The following is a 15,046-nucleotide window of genomic DNA, read 5'->3' on the forward strand; positions in this document are numbered from 1 at the left end:
ATAAGCTAGGAATGATCAAATAAAACCATTTAAAGGGATAAACAATCACGTCGTTTCAAGGCTAAAAAGGTCCATAGGCTGTGAATTTGGTCGAATTTTTGCCAGCTTGTGGGCTAGAAATTTTACCTAGATAAACGTTTAATGTTCACACTTTTAAGCTGATATTTTAATTTTAAGATATCAGTCAAGAAAAACTTATTGGTTTTAATACTAGATCGAGGAGAATTAATAGCAGGTTTTACAATATGACAACTACTACTAACACCTTTTAACAACTCACCACAGCACCAAGCCGCCTGAGGCCAACACAGCAACGCACGCTCCTCCTCCATCCAAATCTATTCAAAACCTCCCTTTTTACACCCTCCCATGGAGTTCCCATTTCCTTTAAATCTTTTTTATGACGTCCACCCACCCCAGACGAGGACGACCTGTTTTCCGTTTAGCCCTAGACGGTTGGCCGAAAAGAACAATCTTAGGCAATCTGTCATCCTTCATCCACACAACGTGCCCTAGCCATCTCAACCTTTCTTTCATTATAGCCCTAGAGAGCGGAATTGAACCATATTTTTCGTACAGCCTATTGTTTGAAATACGGTCAGTCAGCCGGGTACCCATAACAATCCTTAAGCAATTTCTATGGAAAACATCTAGCAAATCTTCATCCGCTTTTCGGAAGACCCATTCTTCAGAGCCATATTGGACCACTGTCATCACTGTAGCTTCTAATATTCTAATCTTGGTTTGCAGACTTATCTTCTTATTCTTCCAAACTTATTTTAACTGTGAAAAAACACCCTGAGCCTTGGCTATTCTGCTTTTAACATCTTCACTGCTCCAAACATCTTTACTGATAATACTACCAAGGTAATTGAAGCTGCCCAACTGATCAATCTTTTCGTCACCTCATTTATTCCGAGCCTTAGTGACTTGGTCTTCTTAACATTAATTCTTAAACCTATTATAGCATCCTGAACTCGCAAAACCTCTAAAAGTTCATTCATTTTGCTCACACTTTCATCTAGGATGCTTTGATCATCAGCATAATCTAAGACCAGGAAACTTTCTGCTTTATGCCTCCATGCTTCAAAAATATAAAATATTTACTATAAAATCACAGGTTTTCTTTTAAAATAGCTCATTATTTGCACTCATACGCTTTAAACTAATTTGACTTAAAACTGTGACTGGTTTCAGACTGAAAATTGCCGTTTAGTGCAGCCTAGCAAAACAACACCAAGGGAGTGGAACTGTATCGTTCACATGTGCAAAATGAGCTATATGTTTTTTTTTAATTTTTCTGCGCAATTACTCTTTTTTTTTACTAAAGTTTAAAATAAAGCTTTATGTTTTGAAAAACGGTGGGTACTGCTTCACTTTTACTTTCTATGCCTACTGTGATTAATATTATTGACATTTTTTAAGAGAGCACTATGTGACAAGATTTATTAGTGCGACCAAGTTTGATGTGCCCTTGCAACGGATCTCTCTCTCTCTCTCGACACTTAAAAGAATTTCCGAACCCTTCAACTATGTTCAACAAAATTGCTATATCAAAATGTTGATCGGAAGTGTTTAGAAAAGTTACAAGTATGGGGGAGGGGCATTCACCCTCCAATCGCTTTTGACTATTAATAAGGGCACCAGCTCTCTCAATTCCCAATTTAATGAGTCGTTTTTTAAGTTTCTAAAACAACGCTGGCAAAGACCTAATTTCCAAAACTATCAACTACGTTGAACAAAATGTCTATCGCAAACTGTTGATTGGATGTGTTTGGGGAAATGGTGAGCTTGAGAGAGGGACTGGTTGCCCTCCAATCACTTTCGACTAATAAATAGGGCACTAGCACCTTCAATTTCCAATCAAATAAGCCCTTTTTGAACTTTCTGAGAAAACACTTTCTATAAAACCTTATATGCCCCCAGGGCATAACTTACAACCCTTTCGCTGAGGGCTGTGGGGGGAGTGTCATCCTCAAAGATATAATTTCCAGAATTTTCTACTACGTTGAACAAAATGGCTATCTCAAAATTTTTATTGGATGTGTTTGGGGAAATGGTGGGCATGGGAGAGGTGTTAGTTTTGCTCCAATCACTTTTGACTATTAAAAAGGGCACTAGCCCTTCGAAGTTTCTATTAAAACGCTCTATAAGACCCTTATATGCCCCCGCTACATAACTTGAAACCCTTGCCCTGAGGGGTGTTGGGGGGGGGGTTGATCATCCACAAAGACATTATATTTTGAACTTACAACTACGTTGAAAAAAATGGCTGTCTCAAAATATTGATTGAATGTGTCTGGGGAAATGGTGGGCGTGAGAGGGAGGTTAGTTGCCCTCCAATTAGTTTTGACTAGCCTATTAAAAAGGGCACTAGCCCTTTCAATTTCCAATTGAATGAGCCTGTTTTGAAGTTTCAACGACAACATTGTCTATTAAAAACCTTATATGCCCCCGGGGCATAGCTTAAAACCTTAGCCATGAGGGCTATGGGGGGAGTGTCATTCTCAAAGACCCACTTTCAAAAAACTTTCGCTACGTTGAACAAAATTACTATCTCAAAATGTTGGTTGGATGTGTTTGGGGAAATGGTGAGCTTGAGAGGGGGGCTAGTTTACTCTTTTTTTTACTAAAGTTTAAAATAAAGCTTTATGTTTTGAAACACGGTGGGTACTGCTTCACTTTTACTTTCTATGCCTACTGTGATTAATATTATTGACATTTTTTAAGAGAGCACTATGTGACAAGATTTATTAGTGCGACCAAGTTTGATGTGCCCTTGCAACGGATCTCTCTCTCTCTCTCTCTTTCTCTCTCTCTCCCACTTTCTCTCAGTCTCTCTCTCTTTCTCTCTCACTACTTTTTGTGATAGCCTAAATATTGAAAAAAAAAACTAGAAGATATTTCTTCGTTCTTTCTTTTTGACATTCCTTCACATATATTTTGTTTTTTTCCTAAATTTTTTCCGCCAAGTTACTTAGAAGCACTTGAGAATATTAATTAACTGACAATTCAAAAACCCCAATTATGTACAAATTTGGAATATAATTTGTATATTGCCTTTCTGCCTTTCTCATCAATATTGCCTTTCTCATCAACTATAAACATAACAGCGCAAAGATTGGAAACACACAAAAAAAAAAAAAAAAAATGAGAAGACATACAGAAGATCTCTCAAAAACGAAAAGAAAAAAAATATCAAGACAATTCAAACAAATAAGAGACATGTAAGTATATTATTTAAATTAAAACATAAGGCACGAGTAGTTTTTATAAAACCTTTAAATTAAAAGAAAAAAACTTAAAATAACCAATAAGCAATAAAATGTAGTTCCTTAGGAAGCATAACAGAAACAACTATTTACAATAATAATTGGTATTTGCAATTTATTTTCTTATAATTACTGGGCTTTCATTGCCAAGTACGATATAAACCGGCCAGTTTAAAATTTAATTGAATAAGATCGTTATAAATTGACATTCAGATACAGAAATTGCATAATTTGTCTCATCTAAAGTCATTTTTACCTTTTGTAGCTGCTAGTGGGGAAGGTTTATTTTTTTTATTTCCATGTAATTTTTGGTAATTGTCAATGGGGCTTAATAAATGTAATCGAGGCACAAATTTTCGAAAACTTTTGTATATTTTTATGGAAAAAAACATAAACGACTCAAAAGAAAATCATTCTAAGCGTTTTTTAAAAAGTGATAACATCAGTAAGTTCTAAATTTATTTTGCTCCAAACCGGTCCTGGCACCATCTTGGTCCTGAAAACCTTTTTCTTTACCTCTGACGCTTCACAAATTCGTTTAATCAGATTCTCTTGGTTCATATAGAAAAATTTATAATTTGTTTTACAATAGTTTTGGGCAAAAAATATGTAGCTAGTAGATCCCCGCAGCATCATAGTGGAGCTAACACTGAATTAGAATATGGCTAATTGATGATAGTACTTGGAGTTATTACTCAGCCTCACAATTGTCAACTTACTTATGGTTTTAATTTCATAGATTATATCTGTTTTTCGAATACTTCAAGATTTTGTTCATTTTGGTATTCTAATGGAGAGAGGACCCCCCTCCTTTGTGGGTGTACATCCTGAGAATGCATAAAGCCATATTAAAGGTAGAATTGCGGTGCATCGCATGTAGAATTTTGTCAAGATAAAAACGACAGAGCAAATGCAAAATAAAACAAACGTGCTTAACTGTACAAGCCAAGGGACAGAAAGTTTCCTATACAGGGGTTTCGGACAAAGCGGTTCTAATGTTGTACTTTTTGTTTTGATCTGACTCTTTTTTTTAGGAGTTATGGGTTTTTATATTTCTTAACATTGGACGTGATCGTCTCTTACTAGGTTGCTAGCTACCGCTGCAACCACAATAAGGAGTCAACACTCATTTTTATCCCCCTTCCTCTTCCTCTATGAGCTATTTGTATTTTTAAGGACAACAACATTGGCAAATCAGAGTAAAATGAATTCATATGGGAGATTTTTAGAGTCATTAGGCTATGAGAACAGAAAATATAAAGAGTGTAAAAATGGATGCACCTTTACTTTTAATGACTAAATCAGCAGTTTAATGAAATCAATGAAACATTCTGAAACGTTCTGCTAGGATTGGCCTTTTTCAGTTTCACCAACTTTCTGAAATAAACCCCTCCAGCGAAAGAATTTCAGGCAATATTTTTAAGGTTTTTACAATCTTGATCAACATTAACAGCCGTACTGTTCCAAGTTTTAAAAGCTCTTAAAACCATCTGGATCCAACTCAAGTGTGTCTATATATTTTGATATCAAACCTAAAATAATTTAGCTGCAATTTGTGGGTAAATTCATTTTGGCCACCCCTTTGCATGTATCTGTGGAAAGTAGGTGCTACTGAACTAAGACGGCAGAAAGGGGCTTTTTTCCACGTAGTTGAGTCATGTCATAAATTTTGTCATTAAATAGGGAAGATATTTACAAAGTGAATATGTTAAGCCTTCATTAGAATTCAGTGCAAGGATTTGCTTGAAATTCAAATTGGCACTAAAAGCTTCATTGCCACCATATTCCATATGAAGTCTACAAAATAATATAGAATAAAGTGGTTTTGTGATAACTTCATATCACTGAAATATTTCTGTCCTTTATCCTAATCCTTTCTTCACCCGTAATTTTTCCTTAGGAAAATCAGTCCGAGGGCAACAAAACTGCAATAACAGCAATGGCTATTTGGTAAGTGGTAATTTGAGGAAGCAGTACTTGGCTTTATGCTTCGTATGAAACATGCGATTTGATAACAAGCTCCCAGCTTTAACTTATATTATTAGCTTTTACTTATATTATACCACAGCTTGACATATGTTTAGATTCATTGGTTTCAAACCTTTCTATTCAAGAGCCAGAATTATGAAATTATTAAGATTTTCCTTAGATGACCTGAATCTGCTGAAAATGTAAGAAATTGTCTTTTTTTTCAACATCAATGCCAAGGGACTGCGAAGCAATAACATAACAAAAACTTTCACAGGAAACATAAACCTGATAGGGAATATTATGTAGAAAACGTGAGTGATATCGTGTCGTGTTTTAAGAAATTAAAAATTGCTTAGCATTGGTCAGATTTTTGATTATCAAGCTGCTCTTTTTGTCTATTGATGTTGGAATGATGTGTTTTTATGATGCAGTTTTTACTGAGATGTTTCAAGTAATTCGTTCACTTCACAGGTATGCAAATAAAGGGGGGGGGGAATAATTTTACTGTTGAACATCGAGACAACCCGCGGGCCGCGACCGGGCTTCAGAATTAATAATCTATTCCCGGTTATCTGGAATAATGTGCGAGCTGGCATTCGGGAGGCTGATCTTATTGGGTCATTCAAAACGAGATTAAAAAAAATGTTAATGAGAAAAGGCAAATAATTTGAGATTTTCAATTTGATTCTATTTATTTATTTTTTTTAATTTTGATATTAATATTTAATTGTTAGAGAGTGTTGTCGTCAATTTCTTAAAAATAATTTTAAAAACTTTTTACACGAAACAAGTTTTTCAAAGAAAACTAAACAGCTCCATTAAGCCAAAAATGAGCAGAAATAAAATTAAATAATCTTCCAAGCGTAAAACTACCTCAAATAAACATCAATAAATAAAAGAAACTCAAAACGAACAGAAATTACAATAAATAGCCGAGTCAAACTAAAAACAATCAAAACTTAACATGAGTAGGGCTGATAACCCCCATGCCTTCTCAAGACTAGAACACAAGTTGCGCTTTAATGAAAAAACAACTGCAAAAAAAAAAAAATAACCGTGGATTGTCAGTTTAATTGACATATACTGATATTTATTCATTAAAGTTTTGATAATTTTTTATTTATGAAAGTAAGAAAAGTGAAAACATTTCAAACGTGTTTTGTTTTCAGTAAAGCGCAAATTTTGTTCTGGTCTTGAGAAGGCACGGCGGTTATCAACCCTACTCATGGGCGTAGGCAGCATTAGGCAGCATATTGTCTAGGGGGGGGGCAGTCGATAGTGTGATGGAGTTTTATCAACTGCTTTTTCCAAACCATCTGCTTTTTCAGCCATATCTAATGTAAATTTGAAGGTCTAGGGGGGGGGGGCAGCTGCCCCCTGCCCCCCCTCCCCCCTCCCTACGCTCATGGCCCTACTCATGTTAATTTTTGACCGTTTTGAGCTTGACTCAGCTATTTATTGTAATTAATCAAAAAAACGTTTTGCAAAAAATAAATTTTTCATAAGAAAGTAAAGAACTCCATTAAACTAAAAATGAGCAAAAATAGAATAAAATAATCTACCAAGCATACAAATACCACAAATCAGTATCAATAAATAAATGAAATCCAAAACAAACAGAAATTAAAATAAGTCAAACTCAAAACGAGCAGTAATTAATCTGAGTAGGGTTCTAAACCCTATGCTTTTTAAAAGCTAAAATATAATTTGTACTTTACTGAAAAAACTTCAAATGAATTTACTGAAAAAAAAAGCATTGTCAGTTCAATATACATATGCTGATATTTATTCCTTAAAATCTTAATTAAATTTTGATTTCTTAAAGTTATAAAAGTGAAGACACTTAAAAGAATTTCCGGACCCTTCAACTATGTTCAACAAAATTGCTATATCAAAATGTTGATCGGAAGTGTTTAGAAAAGTTACAAGTATGGGGGAGGGGCATTCACCCTCCAATCGCTTTTGACTATTAATAAGGGCACCAGCTCTCTCAATTCCCAATTTAATGAGTCGTTTTTGAAGTTTCTACAAAAACGCTGGCAAAGACCTAATTTCCAAAACTATCAACTACGTTGAACAAAATTTCTATCGCAAACTGTTGATTGGATGTGTTTGGGGAAATGGTGAGCTTGAGAGAGGGACTGGTTGCCCTCCAATCACTTTCGACTAATAAATAGGGCACTAGCACCTTCAATTTCCAATCGAATAAGCCCTTTTTGAACTTTCTGAGAAAATACTTTCTATAAAATGAGTTTCTACGACAACTCCTTCATTATGAAGTGCCTTGGTCTAACCCCAAAAAATAAACAATACATTGTGCTGCCTATGATTTCTGTTCGTTTTGAGTTTTATTTATTTATTGATAGTGATTTGTGATATTTTTGCGCTTGGAGGATTAGTTGACTTTATTTTTCCTCATTTTTGGCTTAATGGAACTCTTTATTTTTCTTTCCAAAACTAGTTTTGTGGAAAAAGTTGTGTAAATTACTTTTTTTTTCGTTTATTATTGACATAGTCTTTTTCATGGAAAAAGCAATATTCTTATTTTTTTTCATTTTTTTTCTATATGAATCCATATTATGGGTTGTGATTTGTATGTTGGAGAAACTTTTTCAATAATTTTTAATCCTGACACAAACAGTGTTTTTGAATTTAATTTTATAGCTTCTCAAGTTAACCTGAAAAATAAAACTTAATATCATTCCCAAGAGATTCTATCTATGCTCTTTGACAACCTGAATGCACTTACACTGTTTTTATTTAGTTAAATTGTAAGAGCAAAAGTATTAATAGTAGTGACCCCCAAAACTTTCAACTTAATACCCCCAGTCGTTCTCGATATATTGCTGAGGTATCTTATGGACATACACAAACACAATACCTTTTGATTTAGTTTAAAGCAACATTTAGTTTTAAAGCATAATGGGGCCAATTGCATAATTCTAGGGGGTTGACATGCCTAATATCCTTAAAAACATAGTTGCTGGACCGTTCTACTATGCTGAACAAAATGACTGTCTCAAAGCTATGACTGAATGAGTTTGGAAAATGAATGGGCTTGAGAGAAGAGCTGCTTGTCATCCGATCTCCTGTTACTCTTAAAAAGGGCATAAGAACTTTTAATTTGAATTGAAATAGCTCCTAAAAGTTTCAATGATATTTATAGCTATTATGGAGTGGTGCTGCCCATGATATTGCTTATATGCCCGTTTTGAAAACCTGCATGCTTACCTTTTTTTCCATTAATTGAAACTCCTAAGTGTTCCCTAAAAGTTTCATCTTAATACCTTTAGCGTCATTTGTTACATTAGCCGTAGTGGTAGTATTGAAAGTATGCATATACTTTCTGGCTAGTTCAAAATCTCCCACAACTTACCCTTAAAGGTCTAAATTAATAATATAAGTTTACATAATTTAAGTTGAGCTTGTGGGGAGGTTGACATAACCAAAGTCATAATTACTGGACCTTTCAATAATGCTGAACAAAATAGTTCTCTTAAAATTTGATTGGATGTGTTTTGGGGAATGATAGGATTGTGGGGGGAAGTTAGTTGTCCTCCTTTCACTTTTGACTCTTAGAAAGGGCACTAGATCTTCCGACTTTCAATGGAATGATCCCATCCGATCCGAAGTTTATACGACCATCCGTTCCATAAGAACTTATGTGCCCGGGGTATAACTTACAGCCCTTGCACCTGGGCTCTGGAGGGATGTGTCCACCTTGATAGTTGACACCATTGTTATATGCTCTTTGGACTATTGTGAACAAAATGGCTATCTCACAATTCTGGTTGGATACGTTTGGGGAAAACAGATTGTCAGGGAGGGGAGGGCTAGTTGCCCTACATCAATATTGACTCTTAAAAGGGAACTAGAACTTTACATTTCCAATCAAATGAGCGTCCTCCAAATTTAAAACAGCCACACCTTCCATAAAATCTTAAACGCCCCCGGGGCATAACTTACAGCCCTCGCACCTGGGCTCTGGAGGGTTGTTTCCACTTTGAAGCCATTGCTATATGCTCTTTGGACTATTGTCAACAAAATGGCTATCTCACAATTTTGATTGGATGCGTTTGGGAAAAACGGGTTGTCAGGGAGGGGAGGGATAGTTGCGCTACATCAATTTTGACTCTTAAAAGGGAACTAGAACTTTACATTTCCAATCAAATGAGCTTCCTCTAAAATTAAATTTTGATTCCATGTGTTTTGGGAATTGATGGGTGGGTGGCGTCAATCACTATTAACTAAAAACAAAGGCACTAGCCCTTTCAATTTACAATCGAATGAGCCTTTTTTGAAGTTTTTATGACAACAAATGGTCATCTCAAAAATTCTATCAAATGTATTTCGGGAAAATACGAGCTGGGGGGGGGTATCCACCCTTCGATCCAATGAGCCCTTCCTAAGTTTATACGATTTCTATATAAACCTTATATGCTCCAAGGGCATAACTTACAACCCTTGCCCTGAGGACTGTGGGGGGGGGTTGTCATCTTTAAAGACAGAATTTATTGACCTTTAAATTACGTTGAACTAAGTTGCGGCCCCCATAGTTTGATGGGATATGTTAGGGGAAATGGTGGGCGTGGGAGGGGGGTTAGTTGCCCTCCAACTACTTTCAACCATTAAAAAGGCCACTAGCTCTTTCAATTTCCAATCAAATAAGCTCTTTTTGAAGTTTCTATGACAATAAATGGCCATCTCAAAATTTCTATCACATGTATTTCAGGAAACTACGAGGTGTGACGGGGGGTCGTGGGGGGGGGGTATCCGTCTGCCGATCACTTTGAATCTCGAAAGGGGACTATAACTTCTGATTACCAATCCAATGAGCCAATCCGAAGCTTATACGATCACCCTTTATATATAAACCTTATATTCCCCCAGGGCATAACTTACAACCCTTGCCCTGCGGACTGTTGGGGGGGGGCTGTCATCCACCAAGACATAATTTCTGGACCTTTCAATCATGTTGAACAAAATGACTATCTCAAAATTTCGATGGGTCTTGTTTGGTGAAATAGTAGGTAGGGGGGTTAGTTGCCCTCCAATTACTTTCAACTATTTAAAAGGGCACTAGCCTTTTCAATTTCAAATCGAATGAGCCCTTTTCGAAGTTTCTACGACGACTCCTTCGATACGAAGTGCCCTAGTCTAAACAAAAAAAAATAAATAACACATTGTGCCCACATCGCTCTTTACTCAGGCAGCGCTATTGCGCTGCCTATAATATATAGTTTATTATGTAATTAGTGGCAAATAAAACCAGTCAGGTCAAGCCTTATGAGTAAATAAGAAACAAACATAGAGTTATTGGAAAAACCATGACGGATTTACCCATGTTTTCTCTACTGAATGCTTCATTCAATTATTACAAATATTTTTTTTAAATCTGAAATGGTAAATTGATATGTCTTGTGCATAGAAAGGTTTCGGAAAAGACAAATTATTACTACAATTACTATTAACCTCTCACAGCAGAACCAAGCCGCCTGAGGTCAACACAGCCACGCACACTCCTCCTCCCTTTCAATCTGTTCAAAGTTTTCCTCTTTACACCCTCTCAAGACATTCCAGTTTCTCTTATATCTTCTCACCTCCTCCCATCCAATTTGAGCACTACATGTTTTACATTTGGCCCTAGATAACTGGCTAATAAGGATGAAAAGACAATATTGGCTCATGAAAAATGTGCAACCTTCGAAAACGTTCTTAGGCGGGGTTCTAACACACTAAAGATGATTCTTCCCAGTCATCACTAGTCATCATTTTTTTTTTTTTTTTTTTTTTTTTTTTTTTTTTTTTTTTTGGAAGAGAGGGGGTGACTTTAAGAAAAACCTTGCTACTAGGAGATGCCTCCCCTTCCCATTTTTAACTCTCATCTCTTTGCAGCTCAGCATGTAAAAATAATCTTTTCATTTTAAGCTCTGAAATCCGTAATAATAAGAAAGCTGTCGCCTTTTCAGCGTATATATGACATGCTTAGTCTAAATTCATTCTTCTAAATTAAGAAATATATGGTTTAAATTGTTACCCAGTATAATCCTAAAAGAAAAAGGTTTATAGCAAAAGCTCTAAAAAAATACAGTATTGCTAATAGCTGATGATCCTGGTACAAAGCATCATTAAAAAAAAATTGATCCCTTCGCTACTTTGCGTGGAAATATTAGATGGCATTTATTTATTCTCCTTTAGAGACCAACAATAGATCCCACTCATCATTTTCCTATACACACATGTTCAATTATAGCAACTGAAATCTATACTGTACTAAAAAAAACTTCTGGAAAAATTTCTGACAATGTCGCTTCTAATCAGACGTGTCAACCAGAATCCAGAATTCATATAGCCACGTTTTTTTTACGAATCAGGGATATTCATGATGAGCCGTGTCTTATCACGCAGACATCAACTGGAAAAGCAAATTGTTTGAAAATCGACCATTGTCTTCATCACCTTATCTAAATAAACTGACACTAGTTATTGTTTGTCAGGTATGATTCTGCAAGGTTTTCAAAAATACTATGCGTTCCGTGAAGCTATTTATTGCAAATTACAAAAACAGTGAAATTTCTATGGTTTTCTTTTAAAGCCATGAAGGTGATAATTTGAATCTGATGCTAAAAACCAGAGCTAGATATCTATTGCCGTAAAATTTACCGTCATCTACCCAAATCTAATAATGATATCTTTTTTTCTAGCTATTGTGTTCGAGTTCTCGTTTTTGTATACGATATAACCGGCATGAAGGTGCCAAACTACTCTTATGTTGTTGTCCTACAGCAGCTGTTTATGCTGTCATATTACACAAACTTTAGCATAAATTTCCTGTTATATGCTGTATGCGGTGAAACGTTTCGAAGATGCCTAGTAAGATATGTAAGGATGAATTTGCAGTCTTTACATCAAAAGTGTAAAAAAGCTATTAATATTTTTTATGCTCCTTTTAGAAAATAAATTTTTGTCAAATAAATCCTGTATTTTAGGTGACTTACTTTTAACTTATTTTTTATTTTATTTTATATTATATTTTATTTAACTTATTTAGCTATATTTTTGACTTATTTTTAGCGTCATAATAGTTACCATGCGCTTAAAGTTTTTATTCTTTTACTTGGATTGGGATTATATTTGAGTCTAAACCAATTTCAATATCCGATAAGCGAACAATTATGGTTGCTTATTAGTATTATTTCCTGGAAAGAAGAATGACAAATTAATAAATAATTGTGAACAAAAAACAGTAAAAAGAAGATGGTGATGAACACTTTGTTTTCTCTTTTCAGCTCCCTGTTGTCAATAAAGTTTTAAAGGAAATTCAATTGTTAAAAATTTGGAAGAATAATGTTTTGCGTTTCTTCACGCACGCCATCTGTTGCTGACAAAATACAAATTAGTTTCAAAGATGTTCACCAAGGTAGAGGTATCAAAATGCATAAAACATTGTTTCTCTCTATCGCTCTATCTATCTGTCTCTCTATCTCTCTCTCTCTCTCTCTCTTTCTCTCTCTTTCTCTCTCTCTCTCTGTCTCTCTCTCTCTTTCTCTCTCTCTCTCTCTATCTCTCTCTCTCTCTCTCTCTCTCTCTCTCTCTCTCTCTCTCTCTCTCTCTCTCTCTCTCTCTCTCTTTCTCTAGCTCTTTCACTTTCTCATATACTTTTGTCCCTTTTACCCTTTTTTTTTGGTCGGGGGGGGGGAATTCCCAGGTCCCTGACTTGTTTTTCTTTCCATCTTTTTGCCTCTATGCGAATTTTTCTGCTATTGACCAAGTACTGTTTAGTTTTTTTTACCAATTATCATCAAGCAAATGAGTTCTTTTAAATCATATTAAACCAACAATAGAGTTGAAACTGAGGGACCAAAGAATTCTGACTAACTGTATACAAGATTTGAGCAGAAGAAAGGCTTCAGGATCGGGGTATTCGAGGAGAAACATAGGTGTGCTTAGAGGTGAAAGGTCTCAGATGCATATGGTAAGTGTGCAAACACTTGGCCTTGGTAGCAATGTTTTGTAGAGATAGATAGATAGATAGATCGTGTATTTTCAAAGCCCAAGAGCCATATACACACAACAATTTATGGAAAATAAAAAAAAATCACAACAGAACAAATTATGAAACACACAGAAACATGATACATAGCAAAAAATACCTAATGGTAATTTATCGAGAAAATAAATGTAGTTTCATATAATAAATAATAATTAATTCGAAAAATTTTCCTTCTTTCTAATCCCTTCTCTATCCCTTTCTAATCCCTTTCTGTATATACGCACCAATACGAAATATTGTTCGAAATATTGTTATATATTTTTCATATTGTAGGACTGTATATTGTATGCTCTATATCGGATAAAAAGGCTTCAATATGACCTGATTACTAGTGTTCGATCCTGTTCCTTTAACATTTTTCCCGCCGCAAAAACATTAATTATCGCAGACCATAATATCAAGGATTTAGTTGTTTTTTTTGTAAGTGTGGAAAAGACGCAATTTCCACTCTAGCCCTTTAAGTTGGCTCCAAACTTTGAACCAACGACTTATTGGATTTCATATTGTCAAGAGCAAGAATGCATCAAATTGAAACTAAATTATAGCCATTAAATGTCATGAAAGCAACACTGAGGTTCTAGATTAAATTTTGTTTATCCTCAACGCTTTCGTAAGACCAAAATGATGGCCAAATATGGCGCTAGTGATATCTTCTTTCATTTGAGAAGTTTGGAAATGCACGCTAAGGATGTATTTTTTACTTTCGGGCCTTGTCATATTCATATGAGGCTCATTGATTTTTTTATTTCAGTTTCTTTTTTCGTTAGTTTTTACTTTTTGCCGCTATTTTCACGATTTCGCTATATATATATATATATATATATATATATATATATATATATATATATATATATATATATATATATATATATATATATATATATATATATATATATATATATATATATATATATATATATATATATATATATATATATATATATATATATATATATATATATATATATATATATATATATATATATAAGTAGAGATGGGGGTCCGACTCCGGGACGACACCCCTGCTGCCACCTACAACTTTTTTTGCACCCCATATATGGGCATAGCCTCCCTAGGGAGAATGATTGCGTAATCGGTCAATGACCTCTTTTTCCAAGGTCGATTTATTTGATGTTTCTATGTGTAATAGCTCCGGGGCGAAGGTTGCACCTGCGCATTGAATTCTAACGGTAACAACGTTATTGATCTAGGACTCGAGGGGGAAGTGAATTTCCGAGAAATTGATTGTGTAATCAAAGAGTGTCAACAATATCAATATCGACCTTGACATTCTCTGAGAGCGTGCACTTACAACAACAACAACATCGACCTTGGAACACCTGTGCTGTCGACCTCAATTCACCTATCGTGAATCAATAATTCCCCTTAGAAACAACAAATTAATTTCCCCTTTCTTGACAGATCAATCAATCAATGACATCATCTGTCAGACTTTAAAAATTTTTGCCTAGAAACATTTCTCCAGGAATAGATCTAAATCATTAATGTCTTTGCCTCGGGAACAGTTCTACTGGTCGAACTCCAAAAGATATTAATAACCAAAGGTCATGGAAACAATTAGGCAAGAAACATCTTAGCGATGAATTGTTTTAGCGCGCGAAAAGGTTTCTTATTAATTTGAAATGCGTTAGCGCAGAGATGCCAATAGCAAAGGAACACGCTGAATTTGCGTTTAGGGATTATTTGGGCGAAACCGTTTTAGACAGGTTATGGAACTATTTCGGCGAAA

General features: G+C 35.0%; 1 protein-coding gene across 1 annotated transcript in view; it reads left to right on the forward strand.

Annotated features, from left to right (window-relative positions):
• Nucleotides 1-12,213, forward strand: part of LOC148946259 (uncharacterized) — a 114,662-nt gene extending 102,449 nt beyond the window's left edge. The window contains exon 3 of the mRNA XM_089098298.1: nucleotides 11,948-12,213. Coding sequence (XP_088954424.1) covers nucleotides 11,948-12,203 — 256 coding nt within the window. The 3' untranslated portion in view covers nucleotides 12,204-12,213. The remainder of the gene's footprint in view (nucleotides 1-11,947) is intronic.
• The last annotated feature ends 2,833 nt before the right edge of the window (nucleotides 12,214-15,046 follow it).

The sequence above is a fragment of the Artemia sp. Qi Xiang Cuo genome, chromosome 12, assembly GCF_049724085.1.
Source record: "Artemia sp. Qi Xiang Cuo chromosome 12, ASM4972408v1, whole genome shotgun sequence".
Classification (NCBI taxonomy): domain Eukaryota; kingdom Metazoa; phylum Arthropoda; class Branchiopoda; order Anostraca; family Artemiidae; genus Artemia; species Artemia sp. Qi Xiang Cuo.